The sequence below is a fragment of the Natator depressus genome, chromosome 13 (genome assembly GCF_965152275.1).
Source record: "Natator depressus isolate rNatDep1 chromosome 13, rNatDep2.hap1, whole genome shotgun sequence".
Classification (NCBI taxonomy): Eukaryota; Metazoa; Chordata; order Testudines; family Cheloniidae; genus Natator; species Natator depressus.
Genome location: NC_134246.1, coordinates 16,482,490 through 16,507,630, shown reverse-complemented (window position 1 = coordinate 16,507,630; position 25,141 = coordinate 16,482,490). Strand labels below are relative to the sequence as shown.

Sequence of the window (25,141 nt, the reverse complement as noted above, 5' to 3'; positions counted from 1 at the left end):
ATGGATATACTAGAGATATAGCTAGCCAGTGTGGGACAGCACTCAGCCTTTGGGATCACCCCACATCATGAATCTAAAAGAATGTGTGGCTTCTACTTAAAGGGGAAAAGGAATAGGTGGGGTTCATTTTAAAAACCTGGGCTATGGCTACACTAGAGAGCTTACAGCTGCATTGATACAGCTGCACCGCTATAAGCTCTTTGTGTAGCTGCTCTAAGCTGACAGGAGCGAGCTCTCCCGTCGGCTTAATTACTCCAGCCCCCGCGAGCAGCGGTAGCTATGTCGGCGGGAAAAGCTCTCCCACCAACCCAGTGCTGTCCACACCAGCACTTATGTCAGATCAGGGAGGTGGCTAATTCACATCCCTGAGCAACATAACCTAGTCAACTTAATCTAATTTCCCCCTGCTGATACTTACACTTTCTTGTCAACTGTTTGAAATGGGCCACCTTGATTAAAGTGGCCTCATTAGCACTACAAAAATGATTTTTCCTCCCTTGGTATTCACCCCTTCTTGTCAACTGTTGAGAATAGCCCACTTTCACCTTAATTGAATTGGCTTGTTAGCACTGAACCCCCACTTGGTAAAGCAACTCCCATCTTTTCGTGTGCTGTGTATTTATACCTGCCTCTGTATTTTCCACTCCATGTATCTGATGAAGGGGTTTTAGCCCACGAAAGCTTATGCCCAAATAAATTTGTTAGTCTCTAAGGTGCCACAAGGACTCCTCACTGTTTTTGCTGATACAGACTAACATGGCTACCCCTCTGATACCTGTTAATCTGTAGTGTAGCCATAGCCTCAAATACCACGAATACGGAGGTTGTAGTAGCCGTGTACTCAATTCTCTCTCACCTGACCTTACAGACTGAAGTATGTTCTGTGAGCATCATGTGGCCTTGAAACTTTGAAGCTAACTGCAAAAAGAAGAGAAGGAAAGATGAAAAAAGTCTCTGTGGAAGGGTCTGGGAGACTATTTTACACAGCGTTTCAGGAGCAGTCACTATCAAACACCAAGATCGGGGAAGAGTGAAGAGTTTGCTAAGACATGTCTTATTCTAAGGCTGTTTGAAATCCCAGCAAGTCCTAGAAGCCACTTTCTAGCAAACAACATTGGTAGGTAGGTTTCCCTTACAACCTAGCCAATTCACAGCTCAGTAATTCTGGCTGAAAAGAGTATGGAAAGAGGATGTGGGATTATACCTGGCACTGGTGGTGGGGATAATACTTTGCACTTTATAACACTTGGATTCAAGGATCTCAAAGCACCTTACCTTACAAACATAAATGAATTTAGCCTCATTTTTCCTATGACACAGGCATTCTCCCATTTTAAATGAGGAAAAATTGAGGCACAGATGTTAAGTGACTTGTTTAAAGTCACACAGGAAGCCTATAGCAACACATGGGATAGAACTAAGGTCTCTGGACTCCTAGGCCTGTGTGACTATAAAGAACATCCTTCCTTTCTGACTGAGTGAGATGTAGCAAGGTCTGGAGAGAAAGACATAGCCCAATTGTGAGTGATAACATTAGGGAGGGCCAGTCACATATCCAGTAAAGATGGAAGTCCAGAGTTTGTGATTCAGGGATGCACGAGTCTCATGCTGATCAGAAGCAAGGCCACTGTAGAACAGCAGAGAAAGGGACTTTTGCTGAACTTGATCTTATTCAATCCAATCAATAGGAACTCTGAACAATTCTTTCATGATGGACTAGAAAGATCTCAGAAAATATCATGCCCAAGAATAATGGACATTACATTCAATGATGGTAGTCCATTTGAAATATATAATGTTGTTTTTAAATGTTTTGATTAATGCTTTTTAAAAAAAATCAGTTCTGAACTAGGTATCTAAAGAAAGCTTTCATTTGTTATTTGATATATAGACCAACGTGTTAATAAAAAAAACACTTCATTTCAATAAATGGATTGGGCTACTTTTGGGCTAGAAGCCCAATAAAAATATTTGGCTAGTTTTGGGCTACTTTTTAAGTGACTTTAGACTATTAATGCAGAACATCATTCAGCTGAAAAGAAGAAGTGGAAGCAGAGGCCTGGTACACAAGGGGGGCGGGAGGGGAAGAGTTATTTTAAAAACAGCTGACTGATCATGAAGTGAATAAAACTGACAGGCCTCAACAGAAGGTGAAACCAGAGTTCACAGGCAAAGAATTTATCAGGCATTTTAACTAGAGCAAAGAACAGTAACAGAGGTGCTTTCAATATCCAGAGGCATAACCCTCATATCATTGGCATGCGAGGGAGGAAGTTTTATTAAAGTAAGAGGCTAGGCACTGGTTTTTGTCAGAAAGGTTGTGGCTGGTTTTGCCCTCAGATACATACAGGGTCTTGAGGTACAGAAACAAGAGAGACCGCAAGGGACCTCGGCAGAGGCAAAGGTGTGATGTAACGGAGCAAGATCTTGAGCAGGTGGTTACTGTTACAAAATGAGCAACATTGTGGAGAACTCAGGAAAGAGTTTCTAGTTATACAGGTGAGATACAGTCAGTGAATGTGACTGACCCTTAAAAGAACTGAGACGTGTTAAGACGACGTGTTGGAACTTTTATACCATGCACCAATACAAGCAGAAGCCTAGGGAATGGCAGCATCTGAGCTGTTTAGCAATAGATGGCAGGCAGGAGTGGGCACGGAAAACCAAAAATTGTCACATTAGAGCAAGTTACACACCACTGACAATTCTCTGATGACCTGAACTCCCAAACTCTATAGGAAGGAGCTAGAGAGCAGTGCACCTCATATGCCTGGGAGTTCCACAGATAAAGTTCTCTTTTTTCTTTTTGGATTTGTGACAAATCAGACACATTAATGGGGATAACTCCAATGTCACATTAAATATAACTACCTTCCCTTGGTTGTGATTTGCAAGTGAATTCCACCAACAGAGCAGTCTTATACTGGAATAAGTGAAGTTTCACTCCTACTCAGAGTTCCTACTCAGGAGATTTTTGGGAATAGGTCTGTTGGATTGAGGAGTGTCTCATGTACTGAAGTGTTGTATTTTTCCCTAGGCTGTGTGCTTAACCACAATTGCTGTTTAAAGTGAATGACTGAACATTTGCAAGTGGAGGGGGTTAGAAGGGAAAAAACTCAAGCTAAATTCCCAGAACAGATAGATGTTTACTGCTAACACATCTTTACTCCTAGAAGCAGCTTGTTTTAGGTATTCCCATAACAGTAACACCTATCTACATTCCATACAAATTTGTCGCTCCCTCACTTTTGTCAAAAATTATTTACATGGCAAATAAGGACTTATGACATCGATGTTTTAGAAAACAATTAGCAGTAAAGGGAGGAATCCTGCAACATTTTATGTTTCCTGCAATTAAAAAAAAAATTAAGAGTCACTCATTTTATATGGCCATTACAGATAAATACAAAGTAAAGCCGTCAAGATTGGAGCTATATGCATAGACAAGGAGCTAACCGTATCAGACAGCAGAGTCCCAATGGCTGGTAGAAAGGTGATCCCTAAAGGATTTAGCTAGAAGAAGCTGAAGGTTTTTTCCTTTTGCCACAACATGTGTCACACAGGTTGGCAAGACCCGATCTAAGCTACAGGGAACATCACAAACGAAGGTTAAGCAAGCACAAGACAATGACAAACTTTGTCGCTACTTGTCATGTGCTCATCAGGTGTAGTTGGCGCAGGACAGAGGGTGTGGTGACAAGACAATTTGTGACAGTCTCAAGTCGCAACAGCCTGCTAAACATGTTAACCGTGGCTGCATTGTCCCCAAAACAGTGTACAAAGTTTACTCAAAAGTGGGTATAGTTTAGTTTAATGATAAAATCTACTTATATACAGTATTGTCTGAAAATTTAAATAGAAAAACCTGAAACAAACATTGGTCGACGCATTTGAATATTAAGGTACTGAATGACTATTCTGCCAAGTGTAATTACTACTACTATTTTGCCATTCTACAGCACCTCTCAGGCAAAGATCTCAAATCACTTTACAAACTTAAGCCACAAGTATTCCTGTGAGGCAAGAGGAGGAGAGTGAGGAACAGTTGTTAATCGCCTCACCCAAGGTCACATGGCAAGTCAGTGGCAACGCCTGAGATGGAACACAGGTCTCCTGGTTTCCTAACCACATGCTGTCTAGTCACTGTATTACACTTCTTTCAGAAACGCTTTATTAGAATACAGCAGTATCTCTTGCCTGGCCTCCCACTATTGTAGCACACATCTGAACACAATGTAAGAATCCACCAAAAAGCCAGAAACAGTGTGAGGCCTAGAGGAGAAAGACCGCTGAGACTCCTGCGCTACTTAACACCTGAAGGTTATATGCTTATGGGAGAAACAAACTAATAGGTTCTTTTGGTTAGACTGCCAAAGTGTGAGGGGAAGAGAGTTAGATGTAAAATAGCAGCATCAATTCAAAGTGAACATGATAGTTTGTCACGCTCTCCTCAGACAGCCCATCTGTTAAACTAAGGAAACGGATGACTCAACTGGCCTCTCACAGTTCTCGGAAAGCTGTGCTGGGTAGCCTTACACATTGGGAGTCGCATTCAGTTCAGTCAAAAAGATTCAAAAAGCAAGTACTAGAGGGATGGAAACATCTTTTGAGATGCTCTCTGTTCCCTTAGAGAGGAACCAACCAACAGAAGTTGGCTACCTTAAAGTTTTATCTCTGAAGGCATTTCTAAATTCCCCAATACACAAGAGTTACATCTAAGAAGGTACCAAAAGGAAGAAGTGCCCAGAAGGATGGAAAACAGCCTGTCAGACACTGTAGCTTGAGTTACAGCCAGAAGCTGCCAGCAAAATCAGCTGGGAAGCCAGACACTAAACACAAGGATAGGCCACAGGAATTGGCTCTTAAGCAAACATCTATCAGATAGAAGATTTGAGCAAAACAATCCATCCCCAATTCAGCAAACTAAAGAACCAAGTGACAACTAAAGAAAAAAAACCCAGCAACAAAACTAGCTGGCTTTGGATGCACCCAGCTAGCTGGACAGCCAGACAGGATTGCAGTATATGAGACGTTTCAGAGTTGTTTCATGGTCTCTGTGTAGATAATGTCTTCTGCAGTTTCCACAGTATGCGTCCGATGAAGTGAGCTGTAGCTCATGAAAGCTTATGCTCAAATAAATTGGTTAGTCTCTAAGGTGCCACAAGTACTCCTTTTCTTTTAGTGTATGAGACTTTCTTCCTATCACACTAGTCTAGAAATCTGTTTAGAACTGAAAACTGGATGGTTATACAGAGGATATTCACATAGGAACTCTTCTATTCTACTGTCTCTTCAGAAATACAATGGCAGCACGCAGACCCCAGAGGAGGCTGGTACAGTAGAAGATGCTGCAGGAGAACCAAAAGGAAGACTTCCTCTTTTGCTAAAAGACCCTCTCCCCCACAGCAGTTCACCTTCGGGGGGCTTAGTGAGCAAATCCTCTTGCCAAACACTCTCACTCTCTGAAGTCTCTGGTTGCAATCAATCAGGGTCAATGCAGCCCTTTGCAGTACCACACAGTTTACTCTGGAGGTCCCTTTTGGAGGATAACATAATAATACTCAAATATACCTGCAGATACCTTAAGGATCCTATGGTGCACTTTGTGCAAGGTCCAGGTCTGCCCCTAGTGTGGCTGTTCAACACTCCCTCCGGCAGCACTAGCTAGCACCTCCACCCCAAAGGTGGCAGCATTTCAACAGTGCAGTATGTGTAGGGCTCAAGTTAAAGGGCCCAGTTTTATAAAATAACTTACATTTCTAGAGTACCTTTCACTTTGAAGGAACCCAGAGCAATCAGCTACATACTAACCAGAATCATTGCACCCTTCTGCAATGCAGCCGCAATAGTACTGAATGTGAGATTTTCTAACCAAGACATCTATTCTTTCAGAATAGGCTATGTACATATATTTACACTGGTGCAATTCCCAGCTTGGGTTAGACACACTTGTGTTAGCTCTAACTGAGTTAGTGTGCTCACATGGGTATGTACTTGGGACAGCGTGGAATTCCATCCATCTACCTCAAAAAGATGAAGGGATAAATTTCCTGTCTACCAAGATTTATATTGCGCTCGTCCCTTGGATAGCCAAGCACCTTATATTCTTAAAAACAAAACAAAAAAAACACACATTAATTTCTCTTGATCCTGCCAGACTTTGAACTTGTTCTAGAGTCAACATATTCCATCCCTGATGCTTAGGTAACATAACAGTTAAGCAACCTTTTTTAAAGATAAAAATCAACTTTTACAACAAAGCAGCCAATCAATTGAGGTTTTATAGCTAATCACTTATTTCTGCACAGAGGAAAAAAAAGGAGAAAAACTGAATCCAAATTGATAGTTTATCTGTTAAGTTGCAGTCGGATGACAATTAATATCCTAATTAATAAACCTCTAAAACACATAAAAGAACACCAGATACCACAAGTCAGCCCTAAAGGTACAAAAGATTTTAAGTTTCAACTGCATTTGTTGGGGGGGGGGGGGGGGGGGGGAGGGCGGTTGCTGCTTTATGACATATACTGAAGGCCTGAAAAGCAAAGGAGAAATTGCACTTGAAATGTCAAGACTGGCAAGTCTTGTCTTCTCTAGTTTTGCAGTAAGGTGTCTTACATGGAGAATGGGTGGGTGGGAGGAGGTAGAGAGGGGAGCTACTATCTCACAATGTAGTCCAAGGTCTCACTTTAACTGAGGACTGGTCTACACTACACAGTTAGGTAGACATAATGCAGCTTACATCGACCTAATTATTTAGTTTCTACACTACAGTCTTCCTCCTGCCGATGTAAGTGCCCTGCTACACCAACATAATAACTCCATCTGCATGAGAGGCGTAAGGCTTATGTTGGTCTAGTTAAGGCAATGCAGTGTCTGTGTAGACACTGGGTCCCTTACATTGGCAGTTGACTGTCTTGTCAATTTCACAGCTCCTGCCATGGAATTGACAAGAAAGCCTGGCAACTAGAGCTCAGCTGCCCCCTCTCCCTGGTGAACTTATTTTTCTAATGTAGACATACCCAGAGAGGGCATGTGTATTAAGTATTTGGCAAAGACATCCATGCAAGTATGCAATGGAGTTAAAGTGTTAAAAACCCCAGAGTTTTAAACAGTCTTACTCAAAACCACTTCCCCTTCAAACGGCTCAGCTTTGTCTCACGATGAGACTTTCTACAGCTCTCCAGTCACTAGAGAGAGATCTACAGCAAACAAGACCTGAACTGCTAACATAAAAGCAAGCAGAAGCCCACACACACAACCCACCCACGCCTTTAAAAAAAAAAAAAATACAAGCCTCTCAGGCCATCTTTGCACATCAGGAAAGGCCATGTTTAGGCACATTCCCAATTTCTCCTTTCCTCTCCAGGTCACCTTTGAGCAAACAAATACAGAATCTTTAATTCAGAAATCGTTCTGAAACCAAACGAAGTTCTTGGTCAGCCTCTCTCCCTCATACAGCATATGATTTGGCATAGCACATTACAACATGCCAAATCAGATGATATCTAATAAAAGACTCTGTTCAAATCGCCCAGGCAAGTGACTGCCTTCGTGACAGCCTGCACACACAGGATCCAGACCTCTAGAGTTGGAAGTGTTTTTGGAATCACTGGATGTCACTAAATACATTTTAAACACATTCAACAGTAGAAAAGAAAGGATTTTGTCCTATCCTGTAAGGCACTGACAGAAAGGGAGTGTAATGTGTCCATTTAAAGTATGTCTGCACTGCAGCTGGAAGCATGCCTCCCAGCCTGGGTAGACAGACACTGGCTAGCTGTGCATGAGCTAGAGCGCCAAAGCGTGGATACTGTGTCTCAGGCTACTCACTTGAGCTCGGACCCAGGAGCTGAACAGGCTTGGACTTGGGTGGTCAGCCTAAACCACTGTCAGTGCTGCAACGTCCACACTGCTATTTTTGGCGTGCTGTTTTAAGTGGAGTTAGCATGTCTGTCTTATCTCCAGGCACTCTGAACCTCAAGCTCAAATACACACTTTGCAAAGGAGCCCGAAGAAGGGGCACCAGAAAACTAACAACAAGAAAACTATTAGTTACTACTTCAGAAGCTGTTCTGGACCTTTAATATTTTAGATTAACAGGTTTTTGCTAGTCTCCCATGTTTTCACCTTCGCAGGGAATAACTCCTCCCATTTCTTTTGTTTTTACATTAAAAAAATTTAGTGCTAGTGAATGGAATCTTCAGCCAGAACTTCAGTTTACCTACAAAACAGATACAGCATAGGAAGCAGCACTACCTGCTTCCCCACACAGCCAATCAATTCGTCACCCTTGAAAGACCCTCCCTATCTCCAAACCCAGGCAATTTCACTAGCAAGAAAGGAGGCAGATAACTCAGTGGATGCTGTAATGCAACGTTCATCTACTAGAAATGGACTGAGACCCCACAATTCATTTCTCAGGCTAGCCAGGTGGCAAAGAACAATGATCTCTACTGATCAGTGCTGGATTCAAACAAGCGACAGGTAATATTGAATCTAGCTCGGGATTCTCAATTAAACATTCAGGACTTCCAGTGACACCACAGTAATAATGCAGCGTTCCATTGTTACTAGTTGCTTCAATCATTAAATAAAAAATGTAGAGCTTTAAATTAAAAAAAAAACTGTTAAACACACCAGCAGGTTCATAACATTAACACTCACACCAATACATGCCACCTTCTGCAATAAGAGAATGCGATAATGCCTGCTCTTCAGCTCAAAGCCCTTTGGGTTTTGCCAAAATGCTCTCTGGGGTAACCCTTTAGCAGGGACAGAGATCATCTAAGGCAGGGATTCAGGCACTCAGGGGGTCTCAGACCGGCCATTTGTGCAAAGATGAATATTTCTGTACATTCCCATACTCAGAATAGCATTATTCAGAATTAAAAGTCAAAGAATCCTTGACTGTGGACCAAAAGCAACCTCCGAATCAGCAGGTGCACTCATTTACGTCAATATAAGATACACCTGTTTACTGTAGGGCTGAATTTGGTCTTAGTTGTTTAATGTTTTTTTAAAAAGACAAGGCTGGCAAAAGCATATGAGGAAAATTAAATAACCCTGGACCAAATGAAACACTGGTATTATCTCCCTCTCCAGAGGAACAATATTAGAGCATAGTGTCTTTTTTGTTGCTATGTGACATTTATATTACTTTATTGCACTCATTTTTGAATAGTTTATCAGCAGTTTCCACACTACTATATTTACACAGAATCCAAATTCTGCTACTTTAATCATTCACTGCTATTTAAATAGTATTATCAGTGAATTGGCTACCTTATCAGTTAAGCTTGTAACTGGAACAACAGACGCTCAGGCTTTCATCACTGTCCCCTCTGAGAAGAAAGCCAGCTGGGAACAGATACTATGGGTTAAACACGGGGTGAATTTGATTTAAATCAAATTGATTTAAATCACAATTTAAATCACTAGTCAGGAAGACTCGATTTAATCATGGATTTCTACATAAAAGTGTATTCTTGTTGATTGTTATAACCTTAACACATATTCTTCACAACTTTGATAGATGTAGGTTTCATTTTTAGAAGGTACACACTATACATTTTTAAAGTGATTTATTTTGACAACTTTTCAGATTAGTTTTACAGCTATATCAGAAAATGAAAGACTGTTTGGGTAGTCTGAGACACGGTATCCACGCTTTGCCGCTCTAGCTCATGCGCAGCTAGCCAGTGTCTGTCTACCCAGGCTGGGAGGCATGCTCCCAGCTGCAGTGCAGACGTACTTTAAATGGCCACATTACACTCCCTTTCTGTCAGTGCCTTACAGGATAGGACAAAATCCTTTATTTCATTTACCAAAAGTAATTGAAGCAGATATTTATGAAGTCATTGGGAGGTGAACTCTCTCCAATTCAACAGGTTAATCATTAATATTTGGAGGATTTTCTTGCCATGCTATATTAGGAGGAGAACATCAGACAGACATTTAAATTGTTTTATTTTACTAAAACAAAAATGTTATGTATTCTGGATTTTTTTCTTCAAAATATAATATTTTAACAAAACAAGCATATGAATTTTTGAATTTAGTTAAACATTTTTTAAAATCAGGTTTGTTTTTGTTAAAATTGTTTTAACTATTTTAGTTTAAATGAAATATTAACAAAAATTAAATCGACTAGGTCATCCAGGTCAACATGAGAAAATTTAAAATATGGCTTCTGCAGCTAACTCAGTCATTTTCACCTTCATTTTCCTGTTTGTTCATAATCTGGCAAAGAAAAACAAGCTTTTCTGCTTTTCCAGGTCCCAAACGATTTCTCCATTTGGAATGAATTAGTCCAAAGGAAGAAAATATTCTTTCTACACCAGCAGAAGCAGCTACTGCTGTTAAAAGTGAGGTTATCACTTCAACAGTCTCTGAATCCAAGTGCTTAGGTGACTTCCACCAGTTCACTGTTGTGACTTTCTTTAAAACATCATCATCAAACATATTTCTTGAATGGTTCTTATTCCCAAACTGGGTCTCTTATGGCCTGCTGCCATTATAGGCTTTCCCTTCTATTGAGAGAATGGTATGGTAGATCTCAAATCAATGAAGGCTACACTCAGAAAGACCTCAAGACTTCTGGAATATGCTGCTCAAACAGTTTCACTTCTATTTCTACTGCCTGTCCCTCCCTTCTCACATTTATCTCCAGACTTCTTCTCCTTGTCCAGATCTAGTCTGCCCCAACAATCTTCTATTTATTGAACTTTTTGAAACTGCACTTTTAGAGAGAGGTAAGGGATTGACTCTGTGTACACAAATTTGCAGAGGAACAATAGGGTTGAGGTCTGTTATTTCTCACCTCTATATATTTAAAAATATTTTTGCTGTAACAAGCATGTTATGTCTGGAGACACAAATCCACAGTTTGAGAACTCCAAAACTAAGCATCTCTAATGGTATCTTCTAGACTGAGCACTGAATCCCACTGGGTAGATAGAAAGATTAACCTAAATAATCTATACAGAAGCCCCTGGAACCCCATAAAATTGGGTCCCTAATCTATGAACTATTGGAACTCATTTACAAAACTTTTCTTAAACATTACATGAATATATTGTCTCATACTATAGAATTAGAATTTATAATCCCTATTCCATGATGAGATAGTTTTAATTCAGATACATTATAGCTCAAAGATATCTTTAGATAGGTTTTTTCTTCAAAAAGCATTTTATCAAAAGAGTCCAATTTAAATTTAAAAAAATCCAATTTTTTAAATTAAAAAAAAAGTCTTTGATTTTTATCCACCCTGGTTAAACATAATTGCTGACTTCTTCCCCTATCTATATTCTCTTGATCATGGGATAATTCCCACGCAAGATATCATTCTCTCTTCACCCCCATCCCATACATGGGAAACAGAGAAGGGAAGAGGGGACAACATTCTAAAATTCAAGTAAATCAGGTGGAACAATTTATAGTGACGGGGGGGGGGGGGGGGGGGGAGGGGGGGGGATGGGACAAAAAACCAAACCACCCAAATGAGCAAAACACAAAAGTTTAAGAGCCACTGCCAAGCAGATTTACTGCTCAGGTTCAAGGAGCAAGCAATATCCAATAGCTGTCACTGTTGTACTTGCTTGGTATCCTATAATAAAAAAGTCATACTGCTCACACTGAACAGGGATTTAGATTCCCATCCGCCACCTTCAGAAACAATGTGAAACCTCATGTTACATTTATTCAAGGCTCCTTCTCCAAGAACAAGTATATTAGAAAGCACAGCAACTGAGAAGAGTTTAGGGTATTTATCTGCAAATATGCTCTTTTCTATTAACTTAATGAAGCAGTTACTGTAAAGCCCATGTTTATATTTTTCCTTACTATTCATCGTTAATACATGGTACAAAATTCACACACTAGAGGAGGCAGAAAGTTAGCATTTTAGGGATGTTCGTTAGCATCATGCTTTGTTGAGAAACCAGAATTTAACCTACAATTTGTCAGATAGGAGAACATACAATCTAAGCCAAGCAGGCATGCTCTCTAATCCTTTCTAAGCCGATTCCCATTACAGTCTCAGAACAACACAGAATCACAGTGACGTTCTTTTGAAGCACTGTCATTCCACTAGAATGCTGACTCTTCAAAGCAGATATATTTGGCACCTGGGGATGCTTTTTGCCCTCTGTACATTGGGCAGCATTTCAAGTTGTTAAGAGTACAACTTGCTACATGGAGCCCAATTCTATGAATATTCCAGAACCACCTTCAACTCAGTTTTGTGTTCTGTTAAATCCAAACAACGTACATTCTATCTATCGGGTTAATATAGTATAATTTAGGGTTGAATCTGTCTCTATAAATTGAGGGTTGCCATAAATAAGATTATGAGATTGAAATACTCGACTTCTTGTTCTACTTCTCGATAGACAGAATTACTATAGCAGGAGTTCACTATAAACAGCTTCCAACACATCAGATATTAAAAATAATTGCTATTCAGATTCATAAATCCTGTATGCTATGAACCCTGAAAAGAGATAGTGAAGTAGCATAGTATATAGCCTGTGTTGATAACACATTTTACAGCCTTCCATACTGTATTCTCTTTCCCTACTATTTTTAGTAACTAATTTGGTAGTTTTTCCCCCCCAATTTGAGGATTCACATTTAAATATTCATGGTAAATAGGCCTAATGGCCTGTGATGGGATGTTAGATGGGGTGGGATCTGAGTTACTACAGAGAATTCTTTCCTGGGTATCTGGCTGGTGAATCTTGCCCACATGCTCAGGGTTCAGCTGATCGCCATATTTGGGGTCGGGAAGGAATTTTCCTCCAGGGCAGATTGGAAGAGACCCTGGAGGTTTTTCGCCTTCCTCTGTAGCATGGGGCACAGGTCACTTGCTGGAGGATTCTCTGCTCCTTGAAGTCTTTAAACCATGATTTGAGGACTTCGATAAGCTCAGACATAGGTGAGAGGTTTTTCGCAGGAGTGGGTGGGTGAGAGTCTGTGGCCTGCGTTGTGCAGGAGGTCGGACTAGATGATCATAATGGTCCCTTCTGACCTTAGTATCTATGAATCTATGAATAGTGGGTTTTTTCATAATTCCTTTTCCCCTTTGAATCTCTCCACTATATATCAGTAAAATTGTATTGATAATTGTAACAGAAAATAAAACAAAGTGTACAAGTTTTGCCAGTAGATCTCAGAGCACTTTAGTAAGGTGGATAAGCATCACTGTCACTTGTGTAACATCATGTGATAAAATGTGAATGATGAAAGTCTGGAAAAAAGGCAATTAGTAGTTCCAAACAAATTTTCCCCAGAAATTCCCGAACTAATCCACAGTATGTACAGAAAGTGATTAGGCCAGATTCTCTGCGGTGATGCCTGTGGGAGGAACACCCCACAGGATAAAAGAATTTGGCTCCCTGATTCTCAGGCTCCAGTATAATTCAGAGCAGCCAAAGAACCCTCCATTTCTGCTGATAATATCAGGATGCAACAACGCTTCAGCCACAAGCCTTCTCTCCCAACACTTACCCCCTATTTCAGTGCAGGGACAAGGGAACAGAGTAGAAGCCTGCTATGCATTCCCTTAAGCAGAAGCACCTCTCTGCTCAAGCAATCCAGGCAGCTTTCAACCCCTTTGTACCACCAGAGTGAGGCAAAGGGACCAGACTGTCCCTGGCACTCCGGAAACCCATAAATGCAAATTGGGAAGATAAGGTAAAGAGAACAGATTTTGTCTGGCAATCTGAGCTGTTTATTTTATCTTTCCAATTTGCATTTATTCGTTTCCAGCCCAACAGACTAATAACCGATCAAAAGTCACTTCTTTATGGATTACTTACAACAAGGAGATAGCAGAAAAGACCTGCAATCTCAGTTAAATGACAGAGTTAACATTTTGAAGGTTAAGGCCAGGTCAGATTCTGATACTCCTGACATGTGGAAATAAAGACATTTGTAATATAATCAGACATACTAAGGAAGAGTGTATATCTCCAAAAGCCCAAATTATACAGATGTCTGATAATTCAGAACCAAGATCTTTCTTTGTACTCACCTTTACGGTGCAATCCTAAAGACTTTCTATAGCAGGCATTTGTTTAATGGACACATTTCCATAACAATTTTGTAACTCACCTATATCTTTTGAACAATTCTCATGTAATTATTTCAAAGGAATTAAAAAAACAGGGGAAAAATATCAGAACAATTAGTGATCCTTCTGACCTCCTTTGTAAAATTCTTTGAGGTCCACTGATGAAAAGCACATACAGAAGTGAGCATTATTCTACAAAGCAAAGCCATTTTATCTACGAGACAAGAGCACAGAAATGGTTGGAATGACAGCCAGAAGAGTGATGAACTTCAAATTTGAAGTTGCACCCTACACTGAATATTTAGTTGCAGATACTCATTACCTATTTCCTCAAATTATGAGACAAGCATCTGAACAAACGTTTATGATCATGCATATAATTCCAGCTTCACAAAATGAATTTCGGTAACCAGGGAAAGATGAACACTTATGTTATTACAATTCAATTACTATCTTGTGAATAGCTTCTACTTACATATCCCAACAATAACTGAGAGAGTATGGTCCAGGCTCAAGTAGGAGAGGAGATTGTAGAAGTTGAAAGAGATCAGACAGAAGCATAAGATAACACTGATCCATTCTTGCAGTCTTTTCCCTGTTGAATAAAAGAGGGCACATTAACAGTAATATTTGAAACACTTAGTATTAAAAGCCAAGGTACGAAAGTAATCTATTGCCTGTATGATTTGCTCAGTTTCTCCTCTTTCATGTTGTTTAGAAATGATGAGGCAGAAACTTATTTAGTGGTGGGAACAGTATATTTTGTCTCATGTCAGAGACACTCCTCTGCTATGCACCATTATTTAAAAAAAAAAAAAAAAAAAAAAAATCAAGGACAGAAAAAACATCTTTTAGCACAGATTTCAGTTTCCTTCTTGCAGTATTCACTGTCATGCCCTTCAGCAGCTTTGGTCTTGCTTTTGTAGCTGCCATACCTTTTCTATGCAGCAACAGGAAGCAGCATGCCACTTCACCGATAATGGCACATTTTCACTATTGTCAGCAGGAGTGAAGTTCAACCTCAACGTGCTGATTTTCCTTCAGCAGGCTTCTTACCTTTCAGTCTTATGAGTCTCAGATATAGTGACTGAAGTACCCTTTGTCCCCCATATCCAGGTACACAGGCTATTTTAAAACTGATCATGAAAAGCTTCCATCGTATTAGGGAAATGAACAAAAAATGTTTTTATGTTTCATTCAGCATATTCAAACAAGTACATGAGTGAAAAAGAAAATGTGTTCTCTGGTATTCCTGTGTCCCCTCAGAGCTGCTTTCATAACATCTTTATGTGGCTCTCAAAGCTCTTTAGGCATTAACCCCGCAAACCTTCAAGGTCTTATCTTTACTAGGAAAAAAACCCCTTAACTTGAGTTAGTTAAAACAAGGGAGTTTAATATTACTTGCTAACTTGTGTGAAAACAATACTGACTACTCTCCCTGACAGCCTTTAACTCAGCCTGCTAACTTGTGTGAAAATGACAAATTGCCTAATCTTCCTTAGGATTTTACCTCAAGTTAGCCATCTCAAATTAAGAACACCTTTTCCCCCCCACTAGTGAATGCCTGTGAGGTATGATAATCCTCAGAGTGTTAGACAGGTTAAATTGCTTAACCAAGGTGGGTCTGTGACAGAGCTGGGAATAGAGCCCAGGAGTCTTGACTCCCAGTTGCATGCAGAACTTTGTATACAGTAGAACCTCAGAGTTACAAACACCAGTCAACCACACACCTCATTTGGAGCTGGAAGCAGTGGTGAGCTGGAGCCGGTTCACACGAGCCGGTTGTTAAATTTAGAAGCCCTTGTAGAACCGGTTGTTCCACGAGGGACAACCGGTTCTAAAAGGGCTTCTAAATTTAACTGGCCAAAAGTGGCGCCTTGGGTGCTGACTCCATGGGTGCTCCAGCCCTGGAGCACCCAAGGGGAAAATTTGGTGGGTGCAGAGCACCCACCGGCAGCTCCCCACCCTGCCCCCGGCCCCAGCTCACCTCCGCTCCGCCTCCTCCCCTGAACACACCGCCACGCTCTGTTTCTCCCCCCCCACCCCGGCTTCCCGCGAATCAGCTGTGCACACGGGAAGCCAGGGCAGGCTGAGAAGCAGGCGGCGGCTTCGCACTCAGGCCCAGGGAGGCGGGGGTGAGCTGCGGCAGCAGAGGGAGGGGGTTGCGAGGACAGCCACCCGCACCACAGCAGGTAACCTGGTTCTGGGGGCAGTCAGGGGACAGGGGAGGTGGGTGGATGGGGCAGGAGTCTCGGGGGGTGGGGGTGGGCAACAACCCCCTCGTGGGGTGAGGAGGGAACCGGTTGTTAAGATTCTGGCAGCTCATCACTGGCTGGAAGTACACAATCAGGCGGCAGCAGCAGAGACAGGAAAAAAAAAAAAAAAGCAAAGTACAGTACCGTGTTAAATGTAAACTACTAAAAAAACAAAGGGAAAGCAGAATTTTTCTTCTGCATAGTAAAGTTTCGAAGCTGTATTAAGTCAACGTTCAGTTGTAAACTTTTGAAATAACAACCATAATGTTTTGTTCAGAGTTACGAACATTTTAGTTATGAACAACCTCCACTCTCCAGATGTTCATAACTCTAAGGTTCTAATGTACTGTGAAATAACAGGGCATACAGGTGTGACAAGATACTCAGACACTTGTGAAGACACATGAAAGTGCAGTCTAAGAATCAGTCATTTCAGTTGAATCTTGCTACAGTTCTCCACATTTCAACAAATGCTCACTCCTTGCCTTTACAAAGAGGAAGCATGTGTTTCAGGATAGACTTACACTCTAGGAAGGTTCTGATTTGTGGGCAATCAAGAGCTAGAAAGCATCCACTACTAGCCAATCAAGAGATACTTAAGTTTAATACAGCGAGACACTGACATGTCTTTCCTTCCTCAGACAAAATAAAAAAGTGAATTTACAATCTTTTAAAATGGCCAGTAAGAACAACAGTTGATGAGGTTACTGGTCATGAATTTTCTATCAGATGTGAGAAGTCCCAATCACTCCCCCTTCTTAGATTTCATCTGCTCTAGCAACTCTCTCTCTCTCTCACCGATGACAACAGGTGTCAGCAGCAACAGAGCTGATCTGGTGCTGAACACAGTTTAACTGTAAGCATTGTCAAGTACGAGTTATCAGAAGTTAACTCTTTTCTGAAAAGGTGCTGAACATGGTTAGCCACTAACTACTTTTACAGTTAAATCATGTTCAGCACCAGTTCAAATGTTTCAGATATCAACCACCAGTAAGGGATACTTTTTGTAGTGTAGAAGACAATCAGTGCTAACATATGTTGAATACCTGTTTCCAAGTGTTAGGGAAAACCTTGCCGAGCTGTATATGGAGGAGCGAAAGAAAATCATGGTGATCAAGGGTCTGGTACAATAAGCAGGGCATTTTGTTATTCTCCAGTAGGCTGAGTAACATGGCATGCCCAGAAAGCATTGCTTTAGTAAGTCAGACATAGAATTGGATAGGAATAAGAATTTTAAGAGGTAAACATGTTCTAATCTCACCAATGCAGAATTTTGTTCTGAGAAGGCTGGACATATCTAAATTGTATAGCTGGATCCTGGGATAGCAGATGACTTTGTAAGAAGAGCAAAAGTGATTAAAGGAACACCAAAAAGAACAGGTTTTCAAAGAGGCAGAAGGCAACAATATGGAAGGCTGCTCTAAAAAGGCCTCCAAGGTACCCAAAGTTAAAGTTAATTAACACCCACATTCTGCAAGGAGAAGCGGCACCCTGATTAGAAGAGCTAACTTGAGAGGTCCACAAGGAGCAATTAGTTGATAATGTGGGAAACACCAAGGCACTTCTACGCATGTCCCAGGGTGTGTGCATAGAACCCTGTAACTCTGCATATCAGGGATACTGAGACCACTTTCCTCATATTGACATCTGAAACCAGGAATATGGCCCCAATCTTGGCCAGACTGGTCAATCAACTGCAAGAGTGCAAGTCAGCACTGATCACCTGATATTTATGGAACACTTGAACTTTAACAGTTGCCAAACAGAGAGGATCAACAAAATACAAAATACCATTTTGAAAAAGGATTATGGAAATAAGTCAAAGTGACATACACTGTACTGGAAAAAGGCACTCTTATTCCAGAATAAAAATGTCTACTTGTGAAGTTATAACAGTATAGTTACGCCAGTAAGTTTCTCCATGTAGACATTCTCGATGTACCTAGGAACTATCTGTCATTCTCCCACAAAGTCATTACTCTAGCTTCATATTTGGACCCCTAAAGTATCAGAATATGCTTACTTATGGAACTTGCAGTGTGTTCCCACCAGTGCATAAAGGGTTCACACATTTAATTCCTACTAGCATTAGTGAGTTATTGGTATAAAAACCCCTACAAAATCCACAATAGCACTGCTCCCTAGTTTTTATCTGTAGCTGAAGGTAAAGGTAGCAGTCTCATACTTCAGAGAGTAAACAGACCACTAGAGAGGTAAGGAAGAAGTTCTTCTGCTATAAATCATGACAAAGTCAGCAAGGTAAATTATTGACCACCTTCCTTTGAAGCCTAGGCAGTCATTGCTGGGGTTAAGTTAGCATACTTGGATTGATGGTATGACAAATACCTGACAGATACCTGATCTTTCAGCACAGCTGTGATGTGACCAATGTACAGAAACAAGTTCAAGTGGGTATGTCACTTGAAATAAACAATCCAGAAAACTGAAAAGCTAAGCAACTTAAATGCATTCACTGATATTCGTGTTCTGCCTGTGTGTGAAGCTTATTTTTCTTAACCACCTCCAATCTGTGAGCTAAGTTGTTTTAGCTGAACTGCTGTTAATGGCTGTTTTGTTGGAAACAGCAATAATAGGCACAGTTTCACGAAGTGCTGAAATATGTATTTTTTTTTCTTTCTGAAGATTTACGCTCTCATCTCAGGAGGAATCGGTTGGAAATGACAAAGGCATCAAAAATTACTCTCTACCCTTTATTCCAAAGAAAGAATATATTTTTCCACTCATAGAAAGGGGTATTAGGATGAGTTTCTGCAGCTATTTCCACTGCATAATTGCACATTGATGGTTAGGGCTAAAAAAATGACATGCAGCAAAGTTTGAAAACGGGTATGAAAAAAATTAACCCTCCCGCCCCAATCTCAAAGCACTATATCACTAGTACATGCCAATGCCATGAATATTTCTGTTGGTACTGCCTTGCCCAGAAACAAGACTTGAACTACAAGACTGGAGCGAGGGAAGGGAAATAGTTTCTCTTGCTAGGCAACAGGGAAGGCTGCACTCTCTCGGGGCTGGAACACTGGGCTGGAGTCAGGGGACCTGGATTCCAGTCTGCCTGACTCAACTATTTGGCCTAGACAGCAAGTCATTTAACTTCTCCATACCTCACTTTCCCTGTCTGTAAAATAGGGATACAGCCAACTATCTTTTTTAAGTGCTTTGCAATCTCTGCTTGAAAACTGATATGTGAGTGCTGGATATTACTGATAAAAATAATAAATTCAAACAATTAAAATTCATCTAAAGAGTACAGAAAAACCATGGAGTGCCTCATTAAGTGTATATTATTGCAGTTCTGCTTCAGATGAGTTCATTCCAGGTATCTTCACAAGACACACATCACACTGAACACAGATACCAAGTGTGGGACATTGCCGTTTCACAGTGTTCCCAAGAAAGATGACACAAAAGCCCTTTGATATGGGAAGTTCACAGTAACTTCCATGTCTAGATCTTGAGGGGTTTGGGGGGTTGTGCTAGTAGTCTGAAGAATAAAAAGATGGGTCTCCCAGGTCTGCAGAGGGAAAAGGCTGACAGAAGAGAACTAAGCCAGGTAGCTGATTTGCCGCATGCTGCATCCCTGCACCTCTTGGCATGCACAGGCCTTGCGGTCTGGAGCCAAGGAAGGCGACGTTTTGCCTTTCCAGGCAGTAAGGAAATAGCCTAAAGCTCACTTAGCTTTGGAAAGTGGCTCTCTCAGGCTCCCAACTTCACCCTGACTCTGCAGTCTTCTGTTGTCTCCCTTCCACTTGCTTTTTCTTCCCAAACCCTCGTCATTACCCAGCTTCCTAATAACTTTTCCTTCCTGCCTGTCTCCCTCTTGGTCTCCTCAAAGAGCCCTGTTGCTGTCACTGCACTTTCCTCAGACCGCCTCTCTACCCAAGCATCTGTTCTCCCACCATGGGTCCCAGACTACCTCGCTTACTGCCCCACACACCCAACTGTCCATTCCACAACCGTTACGGACCTCAGTCACTGGACTCTTCCTGGTCCAAATGCCCTAACCTGTGGTTTGACTTGACCAGTTGTATGCCACATGGCCATGGCCCCTATGCAGCATACTTCGCTGCCCTGCGGTGTGAATTACAAGAAAACTGACAAGTGGCAGCCTGGTTTCAGCATCACCCTCCACTCAGACACACTCCTCAATCCTGACATGTTAAGCTCAGCTCAAATCATCAGCCGCTCCACAGAGAGCATGAGGGTCCAGGCCAGGCCCAGCCCTCCTCCCACATCCCATCCCCACGGGATTCACGTCAAGCAAAATTCCCTGTCTGGCTACAAAGGCATCAAGGCCATGGGGCTTCCTCCTCAGGCCTCAAACTGAGAAGTCAGAGCCCTTGGACAAGTCCCTTCAGATGAATGCTACCAGCCTGGGGGCTTATGCCCTAGCCCAGGGAACAAAGGGTTCATACATAGTGACCTGCTTGATCCAAGGGGGAAAGAAACCCCCCCACTCAACTCTGTGGGGGGCAGGCACAACTGAGGCTGCTCCCTCCAACATCTGCCTGGCCTAGGGGAGGAGGCCTGAAGTTGTAGCTTTGCCCCGCGGGGGAGGGTGTCTTCCTGCCTGGGCATCACTTGGGGAAGCCCAGGACTGCCTTCCCCACACCTCCCAGAGCAGAGCTCCCCCCCGCGGTCCCCTTATACAACCCCCAGAGCAGAGCCCCCCCCATTCCCCAACTCCCCCGCCCCCACATACCCTCCCGTTCCCCCACCCCACGGCACCCCCTACTCAGCGGGGCAGAGCCCCTGCCCGGTCGCTCCGCGCACCTGGGGAGTAGAGCTCCGCCAGCTCCCGCGCCCCGACGTGCTGGGCTCCCCAGCGCCGGCTGCTGCTCTCGGACTCCTCCTGCGCGCAGACAGCCTGGGCCTCCAGCTCCGTGCCCGCCCCGTTCGCCTGGAGCCGGGCGCACTCGGCCCCGCCGCTCGCCATGGCCCGGCCTCTCCGCTCCGCCGCCGCCTGCTGCTGTGGCTCCCGCGCCCCGGCCTGAGGCAGCGCGTCGCCTTCGGGCTGCGGCCCAGCCAACAGGGCCCCAGGGCCGGGGGAACCGCCCAGCGCGAGCACGAGCGCGAGCGCTCACGCCACGAGCATCGACACTAGCCGGCGCCAGCCGCACTTACTTGCCTGCCCGGAGTCGCCGGCCAGAGAGGTGGGAGCAGTGGGCGGTTACGCCCCGGCACCACTCGTCCAATCACCTCCGCTCCCGCACCGCCTTTCGGCCAATGGAAACCAGCGGTTGCTATGCCTCAGCCAATGGCAAGACAGCAGAGGCCTTCGCATCTGGAGCACATCTTCTGCGCGCTGCATTAACTGGGGGGGGGGGAGGGTATCACATCTGGAGAAGCGCCATTGCCCGGATGCCGTAATGGGGGTGGGGGGGTTCACATCTGCAGCAGCCCCTCTGCCAGCTGTACTAACAGGGTGAAAGGAGCACATTTGGAGAAGCTGCACCATTACATAGCTGCATTAATGGGGAGGCTTTTCGTATATGGAGCAGCACCTCTGCCACCTATATTAATGGGGGAGGAGCACCACAGCTGGAGCAGAACCTCTGCCAGCTGTATTAACAGGCGAGGGGCAGCACAGGGCCATAACGGGTGAGAGGGGCAGCTGCCCAGGGTGCAGAGTGGTCCAGGGTGCAAAAATGGGGCAGCGCAGGATAGGGCCCAGTGGCGTCAGCCCCGCCCCCGCAGGACTGGGCCCAGCAGCATAAGCCAGAGTCCATGGAATGGGCATAGTTTGGGGCGGGGTGGCATTGCCTCACCCCTCACTCCCCATAAAGAGACCAGTGGAGGGGATGGTATAGAGTTGCTTGTTCTCCTGCCAATACTTTTGCAGCTGGACACTGTCTCCTGGTGCCGATTGTCTTCCCCTTCTCTGTTTGCTGGGTACCCTATATGGCAGGGCTGGCCAAACTTACTGACCCTCTAAGCCGCATATGACAATCTTCAGAAGTTTGAGACCCAGGGTGCACCTGACAGGACTTGGGCCTTCAGCCCCGCTCTTGTCGAAGCCCTGAGCCTGCGCAGATGCACCCCGCAGGGCTGAATCCCCGAGACTCCCCTTCCCTGCTGAGCAGAAGCCCTTACTGCACCACCCCACTGCAAAGCGGAGGTCCTGAGCACCCCTGCCCCAGTCTGGTAGATGGGGAGGACAGGCAGGGCTCTGCAAGCCACACTTTAATGGTAAAGGAGCCACATGTGGCTCGCAAGCCACAGTTTGGCCACCCCTGCTATATGGCAAGCATCCTGTTTTCTATACAAGGGTGAGTGCCCATTGGGAGAGCAGGGCCAGGGCCATGGGGGAAAGGGGGTGAGGTGGGGGAAAGAAGAAGTGGGGCAGGAAGGGGGATGGGATAGGGTAATGAGGAAGAGGAAGGGGGATGGGGCAGGAGACCATGGCAAAGGGGGATGGGATGGGGAAGAGAAGGGGATGGGGAATGGGAGGGACCACATGCAGTGTCCCCTCTGCAGCAGCATCTGGGGCTCCCCTGTTAAGCCGGCCCATCCTTCCCAGCACTGGCAGCCCACCTCCAGTCGGTATCCCTGCCGCAGGTACACCCTCAGGTGCCATCCAAATATCCCCTCCAGCACTCCCCAAATCACAGGTGCCAACTTTCCTTGACGCTGGTGGGTGCTCATGCCCGCCCCCTGCCCCGCCCCAACTCTGCCCCCTCCCTGTCCCTATTGGACCCCTCCCCAAATCCCCACCCAGGCCCCGCCTCTTCCCAAGCATGCTGCATTCCTCCTCCTCCCCCTCCCTCCCAGCGCTTGCGCCTCAAAACAGCTGTTTTATGGCGCAAGTGCTGGGAGGGAGTGGAGAGAAGCAGGACGCAGCAGCACGCTCAGGGGAGGAGGCGGAGCAGAGGCGGAGGTGAGCTGGGCTGTGGGGGCGGGTTGGGAACCTGCCGGTGGGTGCAGAGCACCCACCAACTTTTCCCCGTGGGTGCCCCAGGCCCGGAGCACCCATGGAGTCGGCACCTATGCCCCAAATAACTCCCCCAGTACACAGACACTCCTCTGAAACCCCTCAAGTGCCTGCCTGGCTCCTCCTCCCCCTCTCCCCGGCAGTATCCTCTATTTGGGAACTTGAAATATGGCAATCCTAGGGGTTGCTCTGTTCTCACAGCTTTGGTTTCCGGAGCTGACTGGAGCAAGTCCACCCTGCCAGCAGTCAACTGCCTCCAGTGCCTGGGCTGGGCACTGGGCTCACATGGCCAAGCTCAGAGTTCGGGTTGTGTGACCAAGAGCCCGGAAGCCATGGGGCTGGGGCAGGGCAGCCAAGGGGAGCAAGGGGCGGTTCTGCTCTGCACGCAGGGGGTGTGGGGAGAGCTACACAGCTGCAATGGTGGGTCTCCAGGCTGTGACCAGATGGCCGGGGAGCTGAGAGGCACGTGCCCAAGGGGGATGAGTACTGCAGGGCACACCTCGGGAAGTATCTTATGGCAGCCAGGCTCCATGGGCAGGGGCTGGATCTAGGGAGTGTCGCTGGCCAGTGTAGTGTATTAAACTGCTCCGCATAGGAATGTGCTACTGGTAGCAGTTATTGATACACAATGGATTCTAAGAAACTGCTATTGTAGTAAACGGCTACCTGATGTAGCAAATGCCTACGGGTAGCAGTTTCTTGCACTGTAGTGTATGTGAAATTGCTAAGTGTAGAAATCTGCTATCTGTAGCAGTTATTTAAATGTGTAGACTGTAAGAAACAGCTTTTGTAAAAAGATGCTACTTCCCTCATAGGTCATGTTGTCTAGGCCTCAATTTTTTTTCTTCTCTGGACTCTCTCCAATTTGTCCACATCTTTCCTGAAATGTAGTGCCCAGCACTGGACATAATACTCCTGTTGAGGCCTAATCAGTGAAGAGTAGAGTGGACATCCCAGAGTGATCTGATTTTTTGCAGCAGCATTACATTGTTCACTCATATTCAGCTTGTGGTCCACTAGGACCCCTAGATCCCTTTCCATGGTACTCGTATTCAGCTTGTGGTCCTGTGACGATGGGAAGCAGCAGGGAGGGGGGAGTGTTGACCTGGGAATGTGCCCTGGGGACGGGAGACCTGAGAGCCTGTCACCTGAGCCAGGAGGGGGAGGGGGAGGTGACACCTCTGCCCAGGAATGTGGACGGAGGCTGCAGCAGGGAACCTGCTCGGTGGGTTTAGTTTCAGTTTGGGGCTGGGTGGAGGAACACAGGGAACCCCAGGGCTGGGGTCTAAGCTCCCTGCTCCCCCAGAAGGACTTCACTGAGGGGTCCTGGGTGTCCCCACAAGCTCTGTTTTGGACTGTGTTCCTGTTGCCCAATAAACCTTCTGTTTTACTGGCTGGCTGAGAGTCTCAGTGAATCCCAGGAAGAGGGGTGCAGGGCCTGGACTCCCCCACACTCCGTGACAGGTCCACTATGACCCCCAGATCCCTTTCCGCAGTACTCCTTCCTAGGAAGTCATTTCCCATTTTGTATGCGTGCAGCTTGTTATCATTCTCAGACTTTATAATTGTACTCTCTATGCCATTATCTCAATCATTAATTAAGATTTTGAATAGAAACGTATCCAGAACTGATCCCTGGAGAACCCCCCTCTTTATGCCCTTTCAGCCTGACTCAGCCCTTTCAGCCTGTGAATCACTGATAACTACTCTCGGAACTGTTTTCCAACTAGTTTTGCACCCATCTTATTTTAGCTCCATCTAGGTTGCATTTCCATAGTTTGTTTATGAGAAGGTCATGGGAGACAGTATCAAAAGCCTTACTAAAGGCAAGATAGATCATGTCAACCACTTCCCCTC

General features: G+C 44.4%; 1 protein-coding gene across 1 annotated transcript in view; it reads right to left on the bottom strand.

Moving 5' to 3' along the window:
- The window catches only part of PEDS1 (plasmanylethanolamine desaturase 1), a 32,828-nt gene extending 11,468 nt beyond the window's left edge, over positions 1-21,360 (bottom strand). Inside the window, exons 1-2 of the mRNA XM_074970014.1 lie at positions 21,127-21,360; positions 14,553-14,672 (exon numbers count right to left, since the gene is read on the bottom strand). Coding sequence (XP_074826115.1) covers positions 14,553-14,672; positions 21,127-21,289 — 283 coding nt within the window. The 5' untranslated portion in view covers positions 21,290-21,360. The remainder of the gene's footprint in view (positions 1-14,552; positions 14,673-21,126) is intronic.
- Positions 21,361-25,141: the final 3,781 nt, after the last annotated feature.